At 42.4% G+C, this 20,701-nt stretch overlaps 1 protein-coding gene across 1 annotated transcript; it reads left to right on the forward strand.

Moving 5' to 3' along the window:
• The first annotated feature begins 4,436 nt into the window (after nucleotides 1–4,436).
• On the forward strand, nucleotides 4,437–19,510 carry LOC124273773 (transmembrane prolyl 4-hydroxylase-like). Its single transcript, XM_046709083.1, has 8 exons — nucleotides 4,437–4,637; nucleotides 7,261–7,342; nucleotides 9,222–9,405; nucleotides 12,428–12,485; nucleotides 13,861–13,988; nucleotides 15,197–15,290; nucleotides 16,403–16,507; nucleotides 18,110–19,510. The coding sequence occupies exons 3-8, from the start codon at nucleotides 9,305–9,307 to the stop codon at nucleotides 18,257–18,259; spliced, it is 636 nt and encodes a 211-aa protein (XP_046565039.1). The 5' UTR covers nucleotides 4,437–4,637; nucleotides 7,261–7,342; nucleotides 9,222–9,304; the 3' UTR covers nucleotides 18,260–19,510.
• The last annotated feature ends 1,191 nt before the right edge of the window (nucleotides 19,511–20,701 follow it).

Below are 20,701 nucleotides of genomic sequence, written 5' to 3' on the forward strand. Positions count from 1 at the left end.
TGCTTCATCGCTGTGGAATGAACTGCCCCTAGCCTTAAAACTGTCCCCATCTATTGCTGCGTTCAAGTCACATCTTAAAACGCATCTCTTTTCATTGCACTATTAACTCTATTCAAACATTATTGTTATTTTGTAGCGCTTTGAGCACCCACTTAGTGGTAGGATTTAGAGCTATAAAAATTTCCATTATTATTATTATTATTATTATGGGGTGCAATCGGTCTGAACTAGAGAGTTAGTCCCGTGGTGTTCCAGAATCTCGGTCCAGGACGACGAAATGGCGTGACAGCTGCTCGCTGTATTGACGAAGTCATACGACCCCACGTGGTACCACATTTTGGACGTCACAGAAATCACATCTTCCAGCAAAACAACGCCCGTGCCCACACTGCCAGGGTAACATTGGACTTCCTAAGACAACATGGCATCCAAACCTACAATAGCCTGCACTCAGTCCGGATTTAAGTCCAATAAAACACCTTTGGGACGAGATTCAAAGAAGACTGAATGACCTCCACTCAAGGCCTACAGCTGCGTCTGGACTCGATCAGACATTTCGCAGAGTATGGACCCAAGTGCCTATGGCCTTCATCAACCGGCTAATTCATTCCACGTACAGGCGATGCAACGCCGTCATCGATGCCATGGAGGCAACACACGACTTTGAGGTATCTTAAGGGTACCATTTTGGTGATTGTGTTTGTGTGAACTCTAAATGTGTTAACGATAAGTGTCAGGTTTGAACTTAATCCTCCGTTTTGAGTGTTAATTAGAGCTAATTATAGTGTGTGCTTCAAAAAACTTCTATCGTGTGACGTTTCTTTTGCGGTTCAGTATATACATAAAAATGTCTCAAACGTCACTTTGCAGCTCTGAACATTCCAATGCTGAAAGTTCGGTGTAGAATGACTCTTAATAATTCACACGATGCCTGACTGACGATGTTTGCCATAGTTTTACTAAGTGGTATACCTAACTCTAGCATATTAATTATTAACATTGTGTCAGTGTAATACAATGAGTAGCCTTCTAAAGTCAAATTTATCTACATCGTTTCCTGTAAAGCGGATATAGTATATGTGAAATGCCAGTATGTAAATGATTAAACTGCGTTTCTGTAACTGACAGAAATATGAGCAAGGCGTTTCCTTTCTCTCAGAGGAAATATTTTTTAAACATTTCAAAGAGTGCTGACAAGAAATTTCCAGACAATAAACAAAACCTTTACATATTGATGGTTGCTCGGATAAGGTTTTCTTGTGGAATGTTGAGTCATTTGCTATATAAATGTGTTATAAGGTGTTACAGTGAGTGTGTTCGGTTTTCGAGCACCAGCACCATGGTCGGGGAACGCCAAGAATCGTCTCCCCGATTCAGACTGTGACTCCCCAACTTCAAGGCGGCCTATGGCGATGTTTCGATTGGTACTCAGTCGTGGCATGGTGATTTCCTCTTTTCTAGGCAAAAACGACAAACTGCAACACAACGTTTGGCATTTGATAGTGGTCATACCGCATGTTTTCCCGCTTACTTGCATGCGCATTTTGCTTTGCATGTTTTCTTGGTGACGTTTGGGCGAATATTTCTTCTAAAACAAGGGGAAAAGTTAAAATTGCCGCGTTTTGGCGCTGAAGCTGTTTACAGTCACACAAAGATGACGTTTATGAAAGAACTAGTATATTTGTACTGTGTTTATAGCAGCTACATGAGTCCAATATTCCCAAAATCACATATGCGTTTTTTAAGAGTGTATATTAATTAATCAGTATATGTGTTTGGCGTTGAAAAGATATTAAAGGACCTGTTAACCGGTGAGTTGGGTTTTCGCGGTACTTCACCAGCACCATGGTCGGGGAACACCAAGAATCGGCTCCACACAATGCATCCAGGAATGAAACACAGACTTAAACTTCTCAACTTCCCAATCCTCCACCCGACAACCATGACCACCAGCCGGTTTCATGTTCTGATGTTCAATGTTGCCTGATAATGGGTTGTCCGTAAGCTTCTATTATTGTATAGCCCCGTTCACATGCACCTGTTTGCACACTTATGTATATACACACATGAGCAAACTTAAATGTGTCATGTGAACGCATGTACTCATGTATGTAACTTTACACTAGGAGCAAATTTACATGTGGTCAGGACCAGGTGCCAAAGTATATTTACACATGTGCAAATTTGCACTGTGAGTAAATTGTGTCATGTCATCTTCATTTAGGGGAAAAGTTACATATTCCGGAAGCAAAACATCACATATGGTCTGACAAACTTCATGAATGCATTTACAAACGGTGGACTTCCCAACGCCAAACAAATTTCCCATAGTTCTATATTCTGACTTTCATTAATACATCAAAGGTTGTCGAACAGCTTGGTCACTAGCTTTTAAGTAATCCTTCAGTTGTGTGCAGAAAAGATCGAAAACCCCTTTGTTCATTCGAACATTATCGTACCAGTCTTTGTCGTCACTAGTTTCATTCATGTCGTTCCACCAAACAGACTGTATTTCTTTCTTCCAGAAAGGTCTATCTGACAGACCTATTGCAAGAGCAGTACATATCTGATACTGTGTTGGTCTTCTTAAGCGCCAGTGATAAGAGAACATCTTTCTCTGTTGAAGTTCAGAGAAAAAATGAGACAATCTACTACATTTATTATTTACACTTTCAAGTTTACTCACACTACATAAATTCAATGTGAACGCAAAGTAAATTTACTATTACATACGTATGTATATTTACACATGTGCAGATTTACTTACATGAGTAAAGTTTGTGACTGTGAATGGGGCTTAAGAGTGAAACAGCAGAAATAATTACCTTTAAAACTGTTATTTTATCTTGTTTGTCTGCCTTGGTTGAAATCTAAACTCCTTTTGCTTTTGGATCTACCAGGTCGCTCGCTGTTTTTGAAGCCATTTGAAATATGAACAGTGATTTGATTGGTCTTCGCGTTGTCATGAAGCATAACTCGTGTTACCACGGGATGGCGCCACTATTGTGCCAAGACAAATCGGCGTTAAATGGCAAATGCTGAAACTAGGCTTTAGTGAGTGAGTGAGTTTGGGTTTTACGCCGCTTCTAGCAATATTCCAGCAATATCACGACGGGATACATGGGCTTGACACATTGTGCCTATGTGGGGAATCGAACCCGGGCCTTCGGCGTGACGAGCGAACGCTTAACCACTAGGTTACCCCACCGCCCCACAACCGCCAGGAATATCTCACCAAACTTTGCTCAGTCCAAATGAAATATATGCGTGGGTTCTTGCGCCACTTTTACCCATGGCCACTGGAATCGATCGCCAAGGGACACTACTTTGTCACTCTTTTCTTGCTTGAATATCCTGGTTTGGTTGTTGTTTAGCGCCCGCATTCAGCAATATTCCAGCTATATGGCGGCGGTCTGTAAATAATCGAGTCTGGACCAGACAATCCAGTGATCAACAGCATGAACATCGCTTTACGCAATTGGGAACCGATGACACGTGTCAACAAAGTCAGCGATCCTGACCACCCGATCCCGTTAGTCGCTTCTTACGACAAGCATGGGTTGATGAAGACCAATTCTTCACTGGTCTTGAATATTGTCAGTGCCTCAGGAGCAATTTTTAATATAGTTGTTCCGTCAATCAGAATGTTGTATTGTCTGTTCCCTTTGATATCTTGTAGGTCAATAACAGGCTTGTATAAAAGAGATAAAAGGCGCCGACTAAGATAAACAATAATCGAAGGTGACGTCATAAAGAAATACGCTTGGATTTACGTTGCATAGACAGTGACACAAAAACAACCCAAACCTCCTAACATATAGATATTGCCAGGGAGGCAAATTTCTATTGAACAAATAGCATAGACCACAAACACCAAAACAACATTTGTTTATCAATATCCTTAGCAGTTTGCTTGTTGACAGTATTTCATGGTTGATAATGCTTCATTGGATTTTCAACCCAGGCTCGCTGACAACAATCACATGCGCTTTATTGCCAATGTTTTTATAACGCACCGCTTAAAGGTTATGTGTAAACACGATTTATGAATATATATCCTAGCAACAGATAATACAAAGACCTATTGAAGCACGCTGATGGGGAATCTCACTCACACAGGTCAATATAAGTATAAGCAGGCTGTTGTAAGTTTTCATCAAGGACTATTATAATAAATCCAATCGAACAATTAAAGAGAAAGGTTTGTTCTGTATGCACCCCTGGTGTGAACATCGATATACCCAGAATTGAATACAAAACAAACCGGTTTTAGTTTTTATCAAAATATACATGGATGAAAACTATTTATTTATCGTCCCGTTTGATGTGAAGCTAAGAGAGGAGGCGATGATACCGTAGAGAGAAGGGAGTAGGGTTGACAAGGCTAGTATTGATATAACCTGTACGTTCACAAGAGGGCGGTCGGTCGGCTGGTTAGTCGAGGAGATATACGCCGTCGGGAATGATGTCGCGCAAAATGCCGCTCGCTTGGGTGATGCTGTACATGTCGTCAGCGCGTGCAAAGGAACGCTACCGTAAATACATGTGAGAAACCCGAGCAATATTCCTTCATTCTTCGTCAGTGCAAATTACCGACAATCAGGGATTATGTTTTGCCTTGGATCAGGCCAGGAAAGGTTCGTACTATTTTTTAAAACGAATTATCTTTTACCTTTTATCATTACATCATCATCATCATCCTTCTCATCGCCATTATCATCATCATCATTACCAAAAGTGTTGCTATTTTTACTATTTATATTATATAAAAAATACAGAATAAAATAAGAGAGTTCGAGTGATAATTATTATGATTATTATTCGTAATTATAATCATACAGAGTAAGTCACGAGTTACAAAAGAGCCGACTTTTTAACGAAATTAATAAAAAGAGAAGATATTTTGAGCGACAGCATGTGGTATAGCCGCCCCCAGTATGTAAATACGTATCACACTGTAAAATGAAACTGCCATCCGTAAAAGGTGTCCTGCACATATACTCATGCCAATAATGGTTGTCACCCCCCTCCCCACCCAAACCCCACCTCACACACCCTCTCCAATAAAAATAATTGAAGGGGGTGACAGCCATTATTGGCATGAGTATATATTCTTGTTCGTCCAACTTCTAACTGCCCTCAGAGTGTATCTAGTTTAAGGATAGTTAAGACTGGGTATTCTTTCGCACTGACATTTCAGATTCACTTGAACTGGGTCGATGCCTTTGCTGCTGGAATCAAGCCCCGAAGTTTTTACACGAGCTCAGTAGTATTTATCATTTGTCAACTGCAAAATAATATTTTTGTTGCATAGGCGGATCCAGAGGGCAACATACCCCTCCACCCCACTCCACCCGTCCTGAAAGTTTATTAAAATGCCATTGAAACTCTCGTGAAAACGGGTGAAATTGAAGTGTGCAAACAACAACCCACCCGACAGCCCCCCCTTCTCAAGAGTGCCGTAATTCAACATTAACAGCTGTATTTTCTGGTTCATCGATCACTTGATTGTCTGGTTTGTTTATAGGCCGCTGTCGCACGACAGGTGTACTGCTATGTGTCATCCGGTTGTATTTAGAATGTTAAGACAAGTTGTGTGAATGGTGCCACGGGCGGAACAGGAGATGCTTACTCTTTTCGTGAACCCCTGGTGTCACCACTGGTTTTCAGTGGTCTGTTCACATTATTTTCACCTTTTACACCAAATGGAATCTGATATCAGGATAGTCTGGGTATCCTTTTGCACTGACGTTCTATATTTACAATATTTTACAATGTTTTGTGAGACGAAGCCGTTTTTTCTTATCTGCGTGGGAAATAGTCGGTAACTTAATGTATATTATGTATGACAATAATGCATTGATTGTTCAATTCAGCTACACTTCTTTCGTCATACCGCATATTGAACTTTAAGGGAAGTAAAATGCATCGATTAATGGTGATAAATGTTAAACATATCTCACATTTAACAACACATTAGAGGGTGACGTCATGAACTTGTTCGTTGTTCTGATCAATTTGGGTATTGTCATTACAATATTGAGAAAGAATGCAGAAAATACTTGGTTATCACTGTCTGAAACACCCATGAGCCACCAAACTGGGATCTAAACAGAACATTTCTGAGTATCAACATGTAGGTGATTTTATCGTTTTTATCAGGGTTGTATATTTTGTTTTGTGTCTGTCTATGTTATAAATAAGATGCAAAGAGAGTATTATTTTCCTGTACCGATAGCATAAGCATGCTGCTACTTCACATGTGTTACGGGGGCGGTGGGGTAGCCTAGTGGTTAAACCGTTGGCTCGTCACGCCGAAGACCCGGGTTCGAATCCCCACATGGGCACAATGTGTTAAGCCCATTTCTGGTGTCCCCCGCCGTGATATTGCTGGAATATTGCTAAAAGCGGCGTAAAACTAAGTCAGTCAGTCACATGTGTTACGAACTAATGCCTTTGTGATTTTTCCCATGGTGAGCTGGAAAAACAGAAATCTCAACGTAACAGCAACATTGTTGCAATGAACAAGGGTTCTCGTACACACTAGCTGGGTGTAATCGCGAAGAGTAGAAACGAACACGGAGACACGCGATGCAAAAGGCTCACTTGGAGTGAATGAGAGAGTTTTGTTTTAAGCCGCGTTTAGCAATATTCCCGCAATATCGCGGTCCCAGACAACAGAAATGGGCTTCATACATTGTACCCATGTGGGGAATCAAACCCGGGTCTTCAGCGTGACGAGCGCAGGCTTTAACCAATAGGCTTCCTCACCACTTGGATCATCGGTGAGATAAAATATCTTTGATTGTTTATTATAACCGATGATGGATTTTACTGGAACAAAATTCTTCTGTTTAGTCATTCCGGGCTTTCAGATGAACTACTCAGCCAAATTACAAACTTTGGATAGCAGCATATTATTGGAATAATAACGCATGACGTTCGGGCCAACGATCCTGTTCCTCTGCTTGAATCTGGCATGTCTACGGACCCATGGTTAACGTCGGACACGATGAAAATGTGTCACGAGGCTCTGTGTATGGTCGTCTAGCTTTGATACCTGCGGACATTGGTTTGTCCTGCAACTCTACATCTGAACAACTGTGTGAAGCCCATTTCTAGTCTCCACTGCACACACGCATACACACAAATGTAACCAAATATATGAAGTTTCTAAAAATGTTGAGCATATGTTAGTCTATGTGGTACCTTGATAATCACTATAAATGCTGTAAGCATCGTTTCCTGTGTCTTTAACAGACCGGAAGCAAAGTGCGGATACAGTCACATCCGGGCATCACGCATTGGCGGCATACGTTGGCACAGAACCCACCGGTCTTTGGTGAGCTACTTTACACCTACACAACCTCAACGATTCCGGGTTGTCAAATAGGTCCCCATGCAGCAATATAATTCTTTCGTAAGAATGGACAAAAGTCAGCCAAGCAAATTGCCGAGAAATACAATTTTCCTAAGATCTTGCCACATGTACAGATGATAAGATAGGTTTGGGTGTCGATTTTTCGAAACGTCCATCGGGAGGGGTACTAGTATAGATTTTTGAAATTTGAGATTTCGGTATTTTTGGCCTTGTGTCCCATAGTACAGTATTTATAGACATATTAGAAAACATATTTTTATAGGTGTATCAAGCTAGTGATCGGAAAATTACATAAATCTAGAAAAAGTAGTAATTTCCACATTGCACATATACACCATTTCATGAGCGCTATGTGAACTTGACGTCATCATGGCTGTGACGTCATTATCACTTACGTCAGTAAACACATCACGTGCACAATTATGTTCTACGAGGCAATCTAAATGCCTTGTAGCTCGTATACACATGATTATATCACATACATGTATTGTGAAGCTATGAGATTCTAGTTGGTCATTCAGAGGTTTATCATTAGCTATCCCAACCCGTCACCTGTACAGGTTGACTTGACGGTCGGATTTGTACGCTGCGCGTTCGGGTAGCGCGGTTAAAATATACTGGGTACTAATCTTTGGTAAAAAATCCCCACAGAATATATTTATATCCTAAGTTTTGACATGTGTTTATTTATCGCTAATATTGAACCATATGAATAATAAATAACATTACAACGGGCGCATTTGAGGTTGGTATGCATCAGCAAGTAAATGTGACAACAAGGCCGTTTTTATGTTACCATGGCGCCGGATATATACGATATTTCGTTTTCAGTTTTTTTCCATATAAATTATGTTACCAATAACAACATAACTGAACTGCAGACTGTTTTCAAGGTTATATTATTGATTGACAGGTAAACGTAATTATGCAGAATTGACTTAAAACGGGCTATGGGGATATTAAGACTGTAATATAAATACGACTATTGTGCCAACGCTATTGACCTGACATTCTGATCGGCGGTAATATCTCATATTTCAAGGGATAACATCGATTCTTAATTAGCGTCTATTTTCACAAGATTACCTTTCAGGAATTACACGCAGGCTTGATGCAGATAACAGATCTATAAGATCTCTGAAAGCAATTGGGAAAAAAACTTGTTTGTATGGAAATCTACTCCAAAGCTTGTTTGTATGGAAATCTGCTCTGGCGAATTTATTGATAAACAGCATAAAACTGTATGAGAACAGAACACCCATGCCGTCGCAGCGAAACACTGGATCTGGTAGAAAGTCCTTGAGGTGCTGGGGCGGTGGGGTAGTCTAGTGGTTAAAGCGTTGGCTCGTCACGCCGAAGACCCAGGTTCGAATCCCCATATGGGTACAATGAGTGAAGCCCATTTCTGGTGTCCCCCGCCGTGATATTGCTGGAATATTGCTAAAAGCGGCGTAAAACCAAACTCAGTCAGTCAGTCCTTGAGGTGCTATGGAAAACGTTTCGCTTGTTACGTAATACAACACGCAGATCCGTAAACTGAACAGCCTTATAGTTGTATTATAGAAAGCATTTTGCCTGTTACAGAATTTAACACATAGATCCAAACGGCGAAACACCACGTCCGCGAACTGGACGCCAGAGAGCCATAGAGGTGCTATAGAAAGCATTTCGCCTGGTACTGAGAACACACTGATCCAAACACCATGTTCGTTGACTATTTGTTGTTTCACCCGAAATAATTGCATCACTTTAGGCTATCAGTGTCATTATTAATCCTACATATGCTGGCACACAGTGAGAGAAACTGACTTATTTAGGTGGCGCCCCTCCATTTTGACAGAGATTCCTGGATTTCTGACTACAAAAGAGTGTTCCCTGATTATCAGCCAGGCCAGAGCGCGGGGTCTCCGCGGGGCGAGGCAGATGGGGGCCCAGCAGGCCAAGACCAGCGACCAGGCTTCAGGACGGGTAGCGCAGACTGCCTTCGTCAGCGGTGGACGTCATCTGCTGTTTATACGGCACAGGTGGGAGAACAGTTTGGGTATTTGCTAAAACAGATGAACCAACATTTCCAGAAGTTGTGAGAACATTTGCTTAAAAAAATAATAGCATACAGATAACTCGAATATGTAAATGTATTTCATTATCTAGACAACAGAGTAAGTTGGACGGAACATCACTATTTCTGCTAAAACATGGCGTGTCAGTTTGATGTGTTGGAGTGAAGGTCAAGGTCGGCTGGGAATACTTCCGGTAAATGAACGATTTAGATGAATGATGGACAGTTATCCGAGTTTACAATTTTCCTCGTGTGTAGATGTCTGCAAAAGAGGTTCCTGCGGTAAGGAAGACTAGTTCGACTTCTGACAGACAGTGGCCTGCTCTGACGATGCTCTTTCGGTTCTTTTTCCCGACAGACATGAAGTAGTCAAGGCGGTGATGTGACTAATCTCGGGACACCTAAAATACGAATCCACCTATAATACTATCAAACCGTCATTACTACCGAACAGCCTATAGTTCACCACGAACAGTTACCTACAATATACCAACCCGTGAGGACCCGGGACAAAATCGGTCTTCAGCAACAAATGCTTGCCCTATGAGGCGACTAACGGGATCGGGTGGTCAGGCACGCTGACTTGGTTGACACATTGCATCGTATCCCAGTTGCGTAAAACGATGTTCATGATGCTGATCACTGGATTGTCTAGTCCAGACTCGATTATTTACAGACCGCCACCATATAGGAGTGCGGTGTTAAACAACAAACAAGCACACAAGCAAACAAAACCAGATACCAACACTATTATATTGCTTTATTACATACACTTTTGTGATCAGTAGGTTTAAGGAAAATAAATAATTTAAATCAACAGGCTTCCCCTGCACTCGGGAACATGTAGACGTTGCTTCTAGATACTAAATTACTGTTGCTGCTCAAGTTCATACATTATGTTAGATGGTTAAATGTTGTTTTCACACCTCACTAGAAACGAGGAACGTTTGACTGTAAATACTTTTGTCTGAACGAGGCAACTCTGTGACTGAAACAATGAACGCCAACTCACGCCATCTGGTTCAATGACGCAGAATCACCCTCACGGCAAGCAGCGAATGCTCTTGACCTTGAGGTACCCGACACAAGCCGGTTTGTTGTCTGTATCTGGCAGGTCTCATCCAATGTAGGAATTCACCGTGGTCCAACGAGTAGAGCCGTCTTCCTTTCAAGCCTGTTCTGATCCTGGGTTTGCTGCGCTAAGCAGGCTGTCTGTCTCTCAAATACTTGCTGTCGTCCATCCAGAATTACCTCCTCTGTCGATGGTTAGAAACAGGAATCAATAGCGAGCCAGACAATCCGCAATATGAATATTGAAATCACTGAAATGCCGGCATTGACAAACATATTGTCTTGTTAACAGTTTGAGCAGTTAGAAAAATATCCAAGTGAGCTACAGAACCGTGACATAACGTCTTCCGCTACACCTTTCTAAACTGTGGGAAGCATGCCATCAACTGAACAAGTATATATAAATAAACACAAGTCTTTAAAGGTCGAATTCGGGATTCGGGATTTATGTTCGAGACAAATGTCTCTTTGTCAATTTGAAATTGCATCACATAATAGATATGTAAACATTCTCAAGCGTCGTGATTAAATTTTAAAACATAATTAAAAGCAACAAAAAGTCAAAAGCATTGCAATTTTGTTCAACTCAAATCTTCCTGCGGTATTTGACATGAACAAGTCGAGGTAGAACAGTGTTCGTGTGCTTAGTTCGCTCGAGTAAATTATACGTTATCACGTGGGTATCACGCTTTCTAATAATTTTGTCAATAATGGCAGATACAAAAGTCACGCTTGTGTTTCGCTTCTGTCTATTTTATCTAATGTTTGCCGATCAAAGGAAGACAATTTCCAGTAATTCAACAGTAACACGAACACCATGTTTTGTTCTAACAATAGGACGCCATTACTACAATTTACACCGCTACGAGATCAATGTAGGAGTCTTCCCAAAGGCTTTTGTTCACGGAACCATGACAATAGAAATTCATAAGAGTTTTGAAACTAAAGCGGACTGTTTGTTCAAAGTGTCTATTCACTGTATAGTTATTGATATCTCTCAATAATAGTATCCAGGAAATGGGATTTAAAACGAGACCATGGCGGATTCAGAGAGTATCGAACACCGGCGTGCTTCTGTTTGACCCGGATAATACAATATTCTCAGGTATTTGCGACATGCATGTAGAACTCCATTCTGTCGCATTGGGCTCACCTTACTCCCATGGAATCTGTCGGCTAACATTGGGATGAATCCATATACAAACTGGATTCACTAGTTTCACACGTTCACGTGACTACCACGTATCACAACACAGTGGGGCGGGCGACAGCCATGGCACTTGTATTGTGGGTGGGTGTTGGTTGATGATGGGATGGGGTAGGTAGGGTTTACAATATCTTGAAGACCTTGCTCCATAATGGCGTTGATTGGTGCTCATGCTCTCAGTCAGTGTTCTACCTGCCCAGATTCGATTATTTATACGCAGCCGTTCTTTAAACTGAATATAGGCCCATTACCAAATAGTAGGTGACCCATGCACTCACTTGTAGAGGTATATGAATGCGTCTGACGTAGCTGCCATGATCCTTGGTCTTGGGTTCGATTCGTTGGTTCACTCGAGTTATGTCAACATATAACTGCACTCGTGCTGTTTGTATCCGCGACGGTCTGGATCTTCTTGTCATTAACTTCACACGCCATTATATACTTTTCAAGGCGGCGTAAATTCAACGCACTCAACATGTTAAGGTAATATCCAGAGGCAAAGATACACTTAATGGTTTAAGACCATATGACTCCATAACACTTGGCTTTTCGGGATCACCTAAATTCGCATATAAGATAATTGTTATTATTCAACCCAGGTGGGTAATATTGTCATTATTGTCAACACTGGCAACTGTTGGGGAAATACAGTGAGGACGTTGCTGTATACTGTGTGCGTTACTGTACAGGTTTTGTTTTCATGTTTCAGGATATCAGTACTGACCGGAATCCCCCTCGACCTTGTTCTGGAGAGTGAACCTGTGCAGGTGAGGGGTCGGGGTAGTGAACCTGTACAGATGAGGGGGTGGGGTAGTGAACCTGTACAGGTGAGGTGGTGGGGTAGTGAACCTGTACAGATTAGGGGGTGGGGTAGTGAACCTGTACAGATGAGGGGTGGGGTAGTGAACCTGTGCAGGTGACGGGGGTGTGGTGTGGGTGGGGTTAGTGAGCCTGTACAGGTGAGGGGTGGGGTTATTAACCTGTGCAAGTGAGGTGAAGGGGTAGATAACCTGTGCAGGTGAGGGGGGTGGGGTAGTGAACCTGTATAGGTGAGGGGTGGGAGTAGTTAACATGTGCAGGTGACGGGGTGGGGTGAGTTAACATGTGCAGGTGAGGGGTGGGAGTGGTTAACATGTGCAAGCGAGGGGGTGGGGTAGTGAAACTGTGCAGGTGAGGGGGGTGGGGTAGTGAACCTGTATAGGTGAGGGGTGGGATAGTGAAACTGTGCAGTTGAGGGGTGGGGTAGTGAACCTGTGCAGGTGAGGGGTGGGGTAGTGAACCTGTACAGATGAGGGGGTGGGGTTATTAACCCGTGCAGGTGACAGGGTGGGGTAGTGAACCTGTATAGGTAAGGGGGTGGGGTAGTGAAACTGTGCAGGTGAGGGGTGGGGTGGTTAACATGTGCAGGTGAGGGGTGGGGTAGTGAACCTGTGCAGATGAGGGGTGGGGTAGTGAACCTGTACAGATGAGGGGGTTGGGTTATTAACCCGTGCAGGTGACAGGGTGGGGTAGTGAACCTGTATAGGTGAGGGTGGTGGGGTAGTGAACCTGTGCAGGCGAGGGGTATGGGTTATTAACCTGTGCAGGTGAGGTGAAGGGGTAGATAACATGTGCAGGTGAGGGGAGGGATAGTTAACTGGTGCAGGTGAGGGATGGGATAGATAACATGTGCAGGTGAGGGGTGGGATAGTTAACATGTGCAGGTGAGCGGGTGGGATAGTTAACTGGTGCAGGTGAGGGGAGGGAAAGATAACATGTGCAGTTGTGTGGGTGGGATAGTCACCTGTACAGGTGAGGGGTGGGGTAGATAACCTGTGCAGGTGAGGGGTGGGGTTATTAACCTGTACAGGTGAGGGGTGGGGTAGATAACCTGTGCAGGTGAGGGGTGGGGTAGATAACCTGTGCAGGGGATGGGGTGGGGTTATTAACCTGTGCAGGTGAGGGGGTGGGGTAGATAACATGTGCAGGTGATGGGGTGGGGTTATTAACCTGTGCAGGTATAGCTACTAATCCCCGGACAGAACAGACCCCCAGCACCCTGTTCTTGTAGTAATGGGTCGCATGGACACAGTGTGTGATTGTGCATCATCCTACAATGGGTATATGTAAATAGCATGTAATGCTGATGTCTTCTCCTCCCAGGTGGTGATGTACACAGAAGGTGGACACTACCACAGCCACTACGACAGTTCCAGGCATGTGGGACAGGGGAAGCCATGCTGTCACCACACCTGGTTCCCTCACACCAAACACCGCTGTGTCCTGTGTACGTAGGCAGTGCATACTGGTTGTGTTACCTGTGTCCTGTGTAGGTAGGCAGTGCATACTGGTTGTGTTACCTGTGTCCTGTGTAGGTAGGCAGTGCATACTGGTTGTGTTACCTGTGTCCTGTGTAGGTAGGCAGTACATACTGGTTGTGTTACCTGTGTCCTGTGTAGGTAGGCAGTGCATACTGGTTGTGTTACCTGTGTCCTGTGTAGGTAGGCAGTGCATACTGGTTGTGTTACCAGTGTCCTGTGTAGGTAGGTAGTACATACTGGTTATGTTACCAGTGTCTTGTCTAGGCAGTCAGAATCTATATTAAATTGCCTGGATAATGTTAGCTTAGATTTAACAATAAAGATCAAACAACAACCCTAAAGAAACAAAACAAAACGTTACTGAGCTAAAAACAACGCCAAAACACTGCCAACTGACCAAGGTCTAAAATACAACTGTTATCTGTATCACAACAGTTTATAATTTCTTTATCCACCATCAAACACATGTGTTATAAGATAAGATTTATTACCGCATTGTTCCCCGTGATTGTTCCAGTTTAGTATTAGTACCAAATAACACATGACTGCCACCGGCTAACGAGTGGTTTGTCTCGGTGTCATCTTGTTCCGATCCCATGGAAGCGTTAAACACGCCATTCGTACTCATATAGCTAAACACTTGGAGACCTGGCCAACAGTTTTCTACACGACACCATGTAAGAGACGATTCGCCGTGTAACGTCGTTCACGGAGTACTTTCTCTACGACGCTGTCATTGTCCAATACAGAGAAATGGTGTTTACGACCTCGCCCATTCCACAAAGTGAATTTCTACTATACATCGCAACAGGAGGTGGTGTAGCGCTGTGGTTTAAACTGGGACTCGAGTTTGACTCCCAAGGAGTAGCCCAGTGATTAAAGCGGTAGCTCGACACGCCGAAGCCCCGAGGTCGATTCCCCACAAACCACACGTCATTATGGGCGTCCGCGGTCGTGATATTGCTGGAAAATTGCTAAAAGGGGCGTAAAACCCAACTCTTGCACTCAGTTGGCCCAAAGATTGGTTACCCAGTGTCCCCCCTGACTCTCTCTCTCTCTCTCTCTGTCTGTCTCTCTCTCTTTGTGCATTTATTTGCTTTAAAACATCATAATAGATTAATTATGCCTGCATTTTACACATCTATTGTAACGTAAGAAAGTTGCGGTCGTCGTTGCAGATATCTGACGGTGCTGGTGTATCTGAATGACGTCGAGGAGGGGGGAGAAACAGCATTCCCTGTCGCAGACGAGGATCACGATTTCAGAATATCGGTAACAGTACTTTCTACACACATACGCTATGCCAGTGTAATGTTATGTTTACTCGCAGTCAGAGCAAACATGAGTATAAACACAAACAAAATCGTGCTTAACGTCTCTTAGAATGTGCCCCCCTCAAACATTTTGTATGTTGTGTGTTCCATAAAACCCTTCTATGAACACTGATCTCAAGGCACACCCTGTGACTCCGCGTTACAGGACACGACAGTACTTACAAGTACGAGCCGACCAAATGGATCGGTGACCTTTCTGTTGATGGTTACTGTAGTAGATACAACGCGTTAGTACAACTCTGTAGTGAGTGAGTTTAGTTTTACGCCACACTCAGCAATATTCCTGCTATATGGCGGCGGTCTGGAAATAATCCAGTCTGGACCAGACAACCCAGTGATCAACAGCATGAGAACCACTCTGCGCAATTGGGAACCGATGACATGTGTCAACCAAGCCAGCGAGCCTGACCACCCGATCCCGTTAGCCGCCTCTTACGACAAGCATGGGTTACGGATGATCAATATTCTAACCCGGACCTTCACGGGTTTACAACTCTATAACATTATGATTGCGATCAACATGCGGAAGATGTTTTACACATGTGACTCAACAGTGACAAACTAGAGATGATACACAAATAGGCATGAATTGTATGGATGTCAACGTCATTATTTTCAAAATAGAGAAGTTGACATCTATAATTCTTGCCTGGATGTCTGATGCAACTCCCCAGTCTGACTAGAATGACTTTGTGCTTCCGTGTGAACAATTGACTTGCCTGTGCATGTGTTTATGATGGCTACACAGATGGGTCAGAATACCTTCACCGCTTCCCACTGGTGTTGTATAGTATGTCATAAAGTAGGAATAGGTGGGTGATATAGTGGGAATAAGAAATTTCCAATAATTATGGACATTGTTTTTAATTGAACATTGAGCAATATAAACATCAAATTCAAGGCTAAGTGGTTAATGTCTTTTGTAGTGGCTGCATGTTCACGTGGGGTAGAAAGGCGTGGCGTGTTATTCGCTATGGGGAACATGAATCTGAAAATGTAACCTCGCTGACATTTCAGAATATATATATGTGCTTGTAAATCATTTTACAGAAAGAACACACTAACCTGACGGAAAATTGTCACCGTGCACCTGTCGCCGTGACCCCGGAGATGGGCAAGGCGGTCATGTGGTACAATCATTATAAGGAGGAGAAGGTGAGTAATGATGCACCATATTTAATGATTGAGTTGATAACATTAGTCGTGTTCAGACAAAGTTCTCCTTCTACGTCGTAAGTCCGGTCGTAGTGCTAAGACAATCGTAGGTGTGTAACAAATGAACTGACGTATAAACGAAGGTACTCACCTGGTGCTATGGGAATATTTAAAACAACAACAACATAAATATTTTGAAAAGTGTTTTGATTGTGACTTGCAAGTCACAAACATTCTATACGTGCTGCCAAAACACCACAGGTCCGTACCTACTTGCGACGTTGCCATAGTAACCCGTTCCCAACGTAGAAGATTAAGTCAATGTTGAAAGGTTCATCACATACCCCGAAATGGTCAATAGGCACTGATGTCGACAGCACGCACCAGTATCATTCCTGTGATTTTGCTGATGCGGTGAATCAACGATGATGATGATGATGATGATGATGATGATGATGATGACGATGATGATGACGTCACTATGAGCAGATGGAAATTACCCAGGTGCTGGTCATCTCACGGTCCTCCAGTTCTGGGACTTTCAGATATCTGGCCAGCCTGATGGACGCATCTAATTTGTCTGATGATAGTCCGCCCTGTACAGCCGAACGTTCTCGCAACTGGCTGCTCGAAACCCCCATCTCCAGTGGCTCATTCTTGCTCCACTGCTGATAAAATTACTGGCCTTGTGATGTGTGCCTTAAACAGGCATACCACTAACAATTTCTATCGAATGTGTTTTGTACTGTTGGCGCATAACAACGATTGAACAGATTCATGATTTTCATGATATCCTACGCACAACACTGAAAAGGGTTTTCGTACACAATGTGACACATAAGTCACAATAAAAATACATTGCAAAATAGTTACGTCGTTCTTTTCGAAAATAATATAAAAAAACCCAGATGTATACTTTCTTTTGTACGTCAGTATATATGATGAAAAATATGCGTAAACAAGCATCGTTATGTTCAACGAAGTCCCATCCTAATAGTAGCCGTCCTAAACGTGTAAGGATATGCGAAGTACGATCATTGTAGCACTAATATTGTTGGAACGAATACCCGTCCTTCTCGCGTAAAGTGATCATAAGAATGTGTTTAGCTGAGGCAGTTGCGATCATCGTAGCATGGGTGAGTGAGTTTAGTTTTACGCCGCTTTTAGCAATATTCCAGCAACATCACAGCAGGTGACACCAGGAATGGGCTTCACGCTTTGTATCCAAGTGGGGAATCGAACCCGGGCCTTCGGCGTGTCGAGCGAACGCTTTAACCACTAGGCTACCCCACCGCCTCATCAACAAAGCATGACGATCTCCTCGTACCTACAGCTTTGAGTAATATATGTATTGTTTAATAATTGTAACGTTAGAATCACTTTGGACTCTAAATGAACGTCAGTCGCTATTTATAATCCCCAAGTACTGTCGGACAGGAACTGCCTGTCGGGGGGAGAACAAACGTTTACACAACGTAAAGACTGAGTATTTGACAGAAGGTGAGATCAATATAACGAAGTGGGATTTTAATACGTTTCCTGGTATGAACAATGGTTATTGACACGGTACCGTGTTCAAGAGTGTCGTGTTTGTGTTTGCAGACTGGCTGGATCGGGCCACTGCACAGACGGTCTCTTCATGGCGGATGTAATGTCAGGAATGGAGAAAAGTGGATTGCCAATTTTTGGATCAATGCTGCTGACTATGTGGACAAAGACAGATATAGTATATACACGGAACGCTGGGAGTAGAACAGAATAAGATATGTTTACTTTTCTTTTGTAAACTACGTTTTCCCCCAATACGTAATATCCCTTGAAAGGGAATAGAAACCTGTCGGAACAGGGTCAGATGACTGAACACTGGTTTGCCAAATTATACATGTTTGTGCGTGGGTGTCTTTGTGCAAGTTCACGTGCGGTGGGTGTGTATGTTTTATATCAAAGTAATGGTTAAGGATGAATTCCTTGAAGAAAATCATTATATCCTGTTGACTATGTAACGCCACAGATTGAAATATCGCATCTGTGTATCGTCTTCTGTGTTGTTTTTGTGGTGGGTAGCAAGGGAGCAGCTTGTTGAAAAGGGCTGTGTACCTTTGCTGCAAGGCTGCAGGAATCTACTTCTTGAACAGCTAAAAGGCATTGGCTTTAGGTACGGTCATCGGTCAGTGAGAATCTTCTCTAGACTAATGTAAGCTTGTAGTACCTTGTAGTAGTATGCCACCTGTTTGTGGTTTCACCAGTGGTATAACCTGAATACCGTTAAACGTGGCATGAACACTCAGGAGTACCCCCTTGATTAGGAAGTTAAATTCAGGGAGGTATTATTCTAGAAGTAGATGTGATTACGCTTTATTATCGACCTAGATTGGTTATTCTAAATTTCGGGGAAGACCTCTTTGATTTAGAAGGTACCAGGAGGCAGCTCTCTTATTAGAGTTAGTCTTTGAGAAGACTTAAAAGTAGAAACGATGGGAAGTCTTTGCTAAGACGACCTCCGGACAGGACTCAAGTGGGTTCAAGGGAGATTACTCCTTAACTGAGACGTAAACTCAAGGGAGGTAATTTTCGAACTAGACTCCAGGGGGGTTACGATTTGATTTTGAAGCAGATTCCAAGTAAACTACCTGGCAAAAGAAAGACTTCCCTTACCAAGAAATAGAAACAAAGACGTTTGTAAGATTTATGATAATTAATGTACAAACAGAAATCATTTTCCATGTTCGCCCTGTCTCCTTGCACTTGCGTAAGCCTTTGCATATTCGTGGTGTTTTATTTCTTAGTTACTGCATACTTGCTTTGTACAACATCGGTGTTTATGCCGCAATCAATCAGGTGCATTTAGACCAATGTCCCAGAAATAAGTTTTTCACGTTTTATAAAATGCACGACTCGTACGAAATTTTCGAACAGCTGCGTTGTCATCGGAACCATGTTGCGTTTTCTGCTTGGGTTCAAACCTGTACCAGAGCTTTTGTTTTTTATACAACTTCTTTAAAAGTGAGATTCTTGAGAGGCATTTAGAAGTTGGTGAATAAATAAGACGAGTATATGGATGGCAACTTTTTCTTTATTGTATAACACGACGTTTCTGGGCTACTTCTTGCCCCTTCTTCAGGTGATATACTCGTCTTCTACGTATAAATTACTGTGTGATTTATAAGAGTGAGTCTTTGATTTGTAATAAAGGTTATAATTTAAAGACACAATAATATCTCTGTTCTAATCCTGGTGGTATTTTATATTATTTATTCAGAGATATTCTAATGAAAAATCATAAATTGGTAAATGGGAAAAAAAGAAACGATAAACATTTGCATTATATTTTCGCTTTTCAAAAATTGAAAATTGAACATATTGCCATACGTCAACGTTAGAAAGCTAGTTTCCTATTGTAGACATGTAGTAGCAAATGTTGGAAAATGTTTGTTTTTTCATTTTCCATTTAAAACAATCTAGAATCACTGTTAATTACATAACTGGGAATATATTTTGTTTTCGTTCAGGCCTTTTGTAATGGCTATAGCACCAGAAAACACACATGTTTGCAATGATTTCGTCCTGTCATCGATCGCCTCACTGGAAAAGAACACTCATTAAACAGTTTCAGGTTGATGTTTTATGTAGACAAATATAAGTATCAATTAATAAATTGTAAAAGCCAGGATTGGTCATAGAATATAATGCAAACAATAATTATCTATTAAGAGCTACTTCATTGTCCGCGAGAAGTCACTCACTTAGATACTTTTGTTCAGGGTCGTGTATTGTCTGTTTATATCGATTGGACATACTGCACGAGTGTACAGCCATGTGTAGGTCAGGGAGAGTCCTGTCAGTAAAGGAGTACTTGTCAAGGGAGGATGAAAAAAGGCGACTTGCGGGATCGGGTGGTCAGGCTCGCTGACTTGGTTGACACATGTCATCGTATCCCAATAGCGTAGATCGATGCTCATGCTGTTAATCACTGGATTGTCTGGTCCCCACTCGGTTATTTACGGACCGCCGTCTGTCATTTTGTATATGAAAGAGACAATACCACAAATAGAGAGCCACGAACATGGCTATAACCATAAAGAAATTCAACTTTAAATAGAGTCCGTTGTACAATTGCGCCTATATCAGGTGTTTATGAATCATCATCATTGTGATGATACCAGGTGTTGGCGAAAGGTGAGCGTATCTTGCCCC

The sequence above is a fragment of the Haliotis rubra genome, unplaced genomic scaffold, assembly GCF_003918875.1.
Source record: "Haliotis rubra isolate DU_JTF1 unplaced genomic scaffold, ASM391887v1 Scf184, whole genome shotgun sequence".
Classification (NCBI taxonomy): Eukaryota; Metazoa; Mollusca; class Gastropoda; order Lepetellida; family Haliotidae; genus Haliotis; species Haliotis rubra.

Coding starts and splice junctions, on each gene's coding strand:
- LOC124273773 (XM_046709083.1), top strand. CDS start 9,305: ATGGGGGCCCAGCAGGCCAAGACCAGCGACCAGGCTTCAGGACGGGTA. Junction 13,989..15,196: donor CACCGCTGTGTCCTGTGTAC/GTAGGCAGTGCA, acceptor TCGTCGTTGCAG/ATATCTGACGGTGCTGGTGT. Junction 16,508..18,109: donor ATCATTATAAGGAGGAGAAG/GTGAGTAATGAT, acceptor TTGTGTTTGCAG/ACTGGCTGGATCGGGCCACT.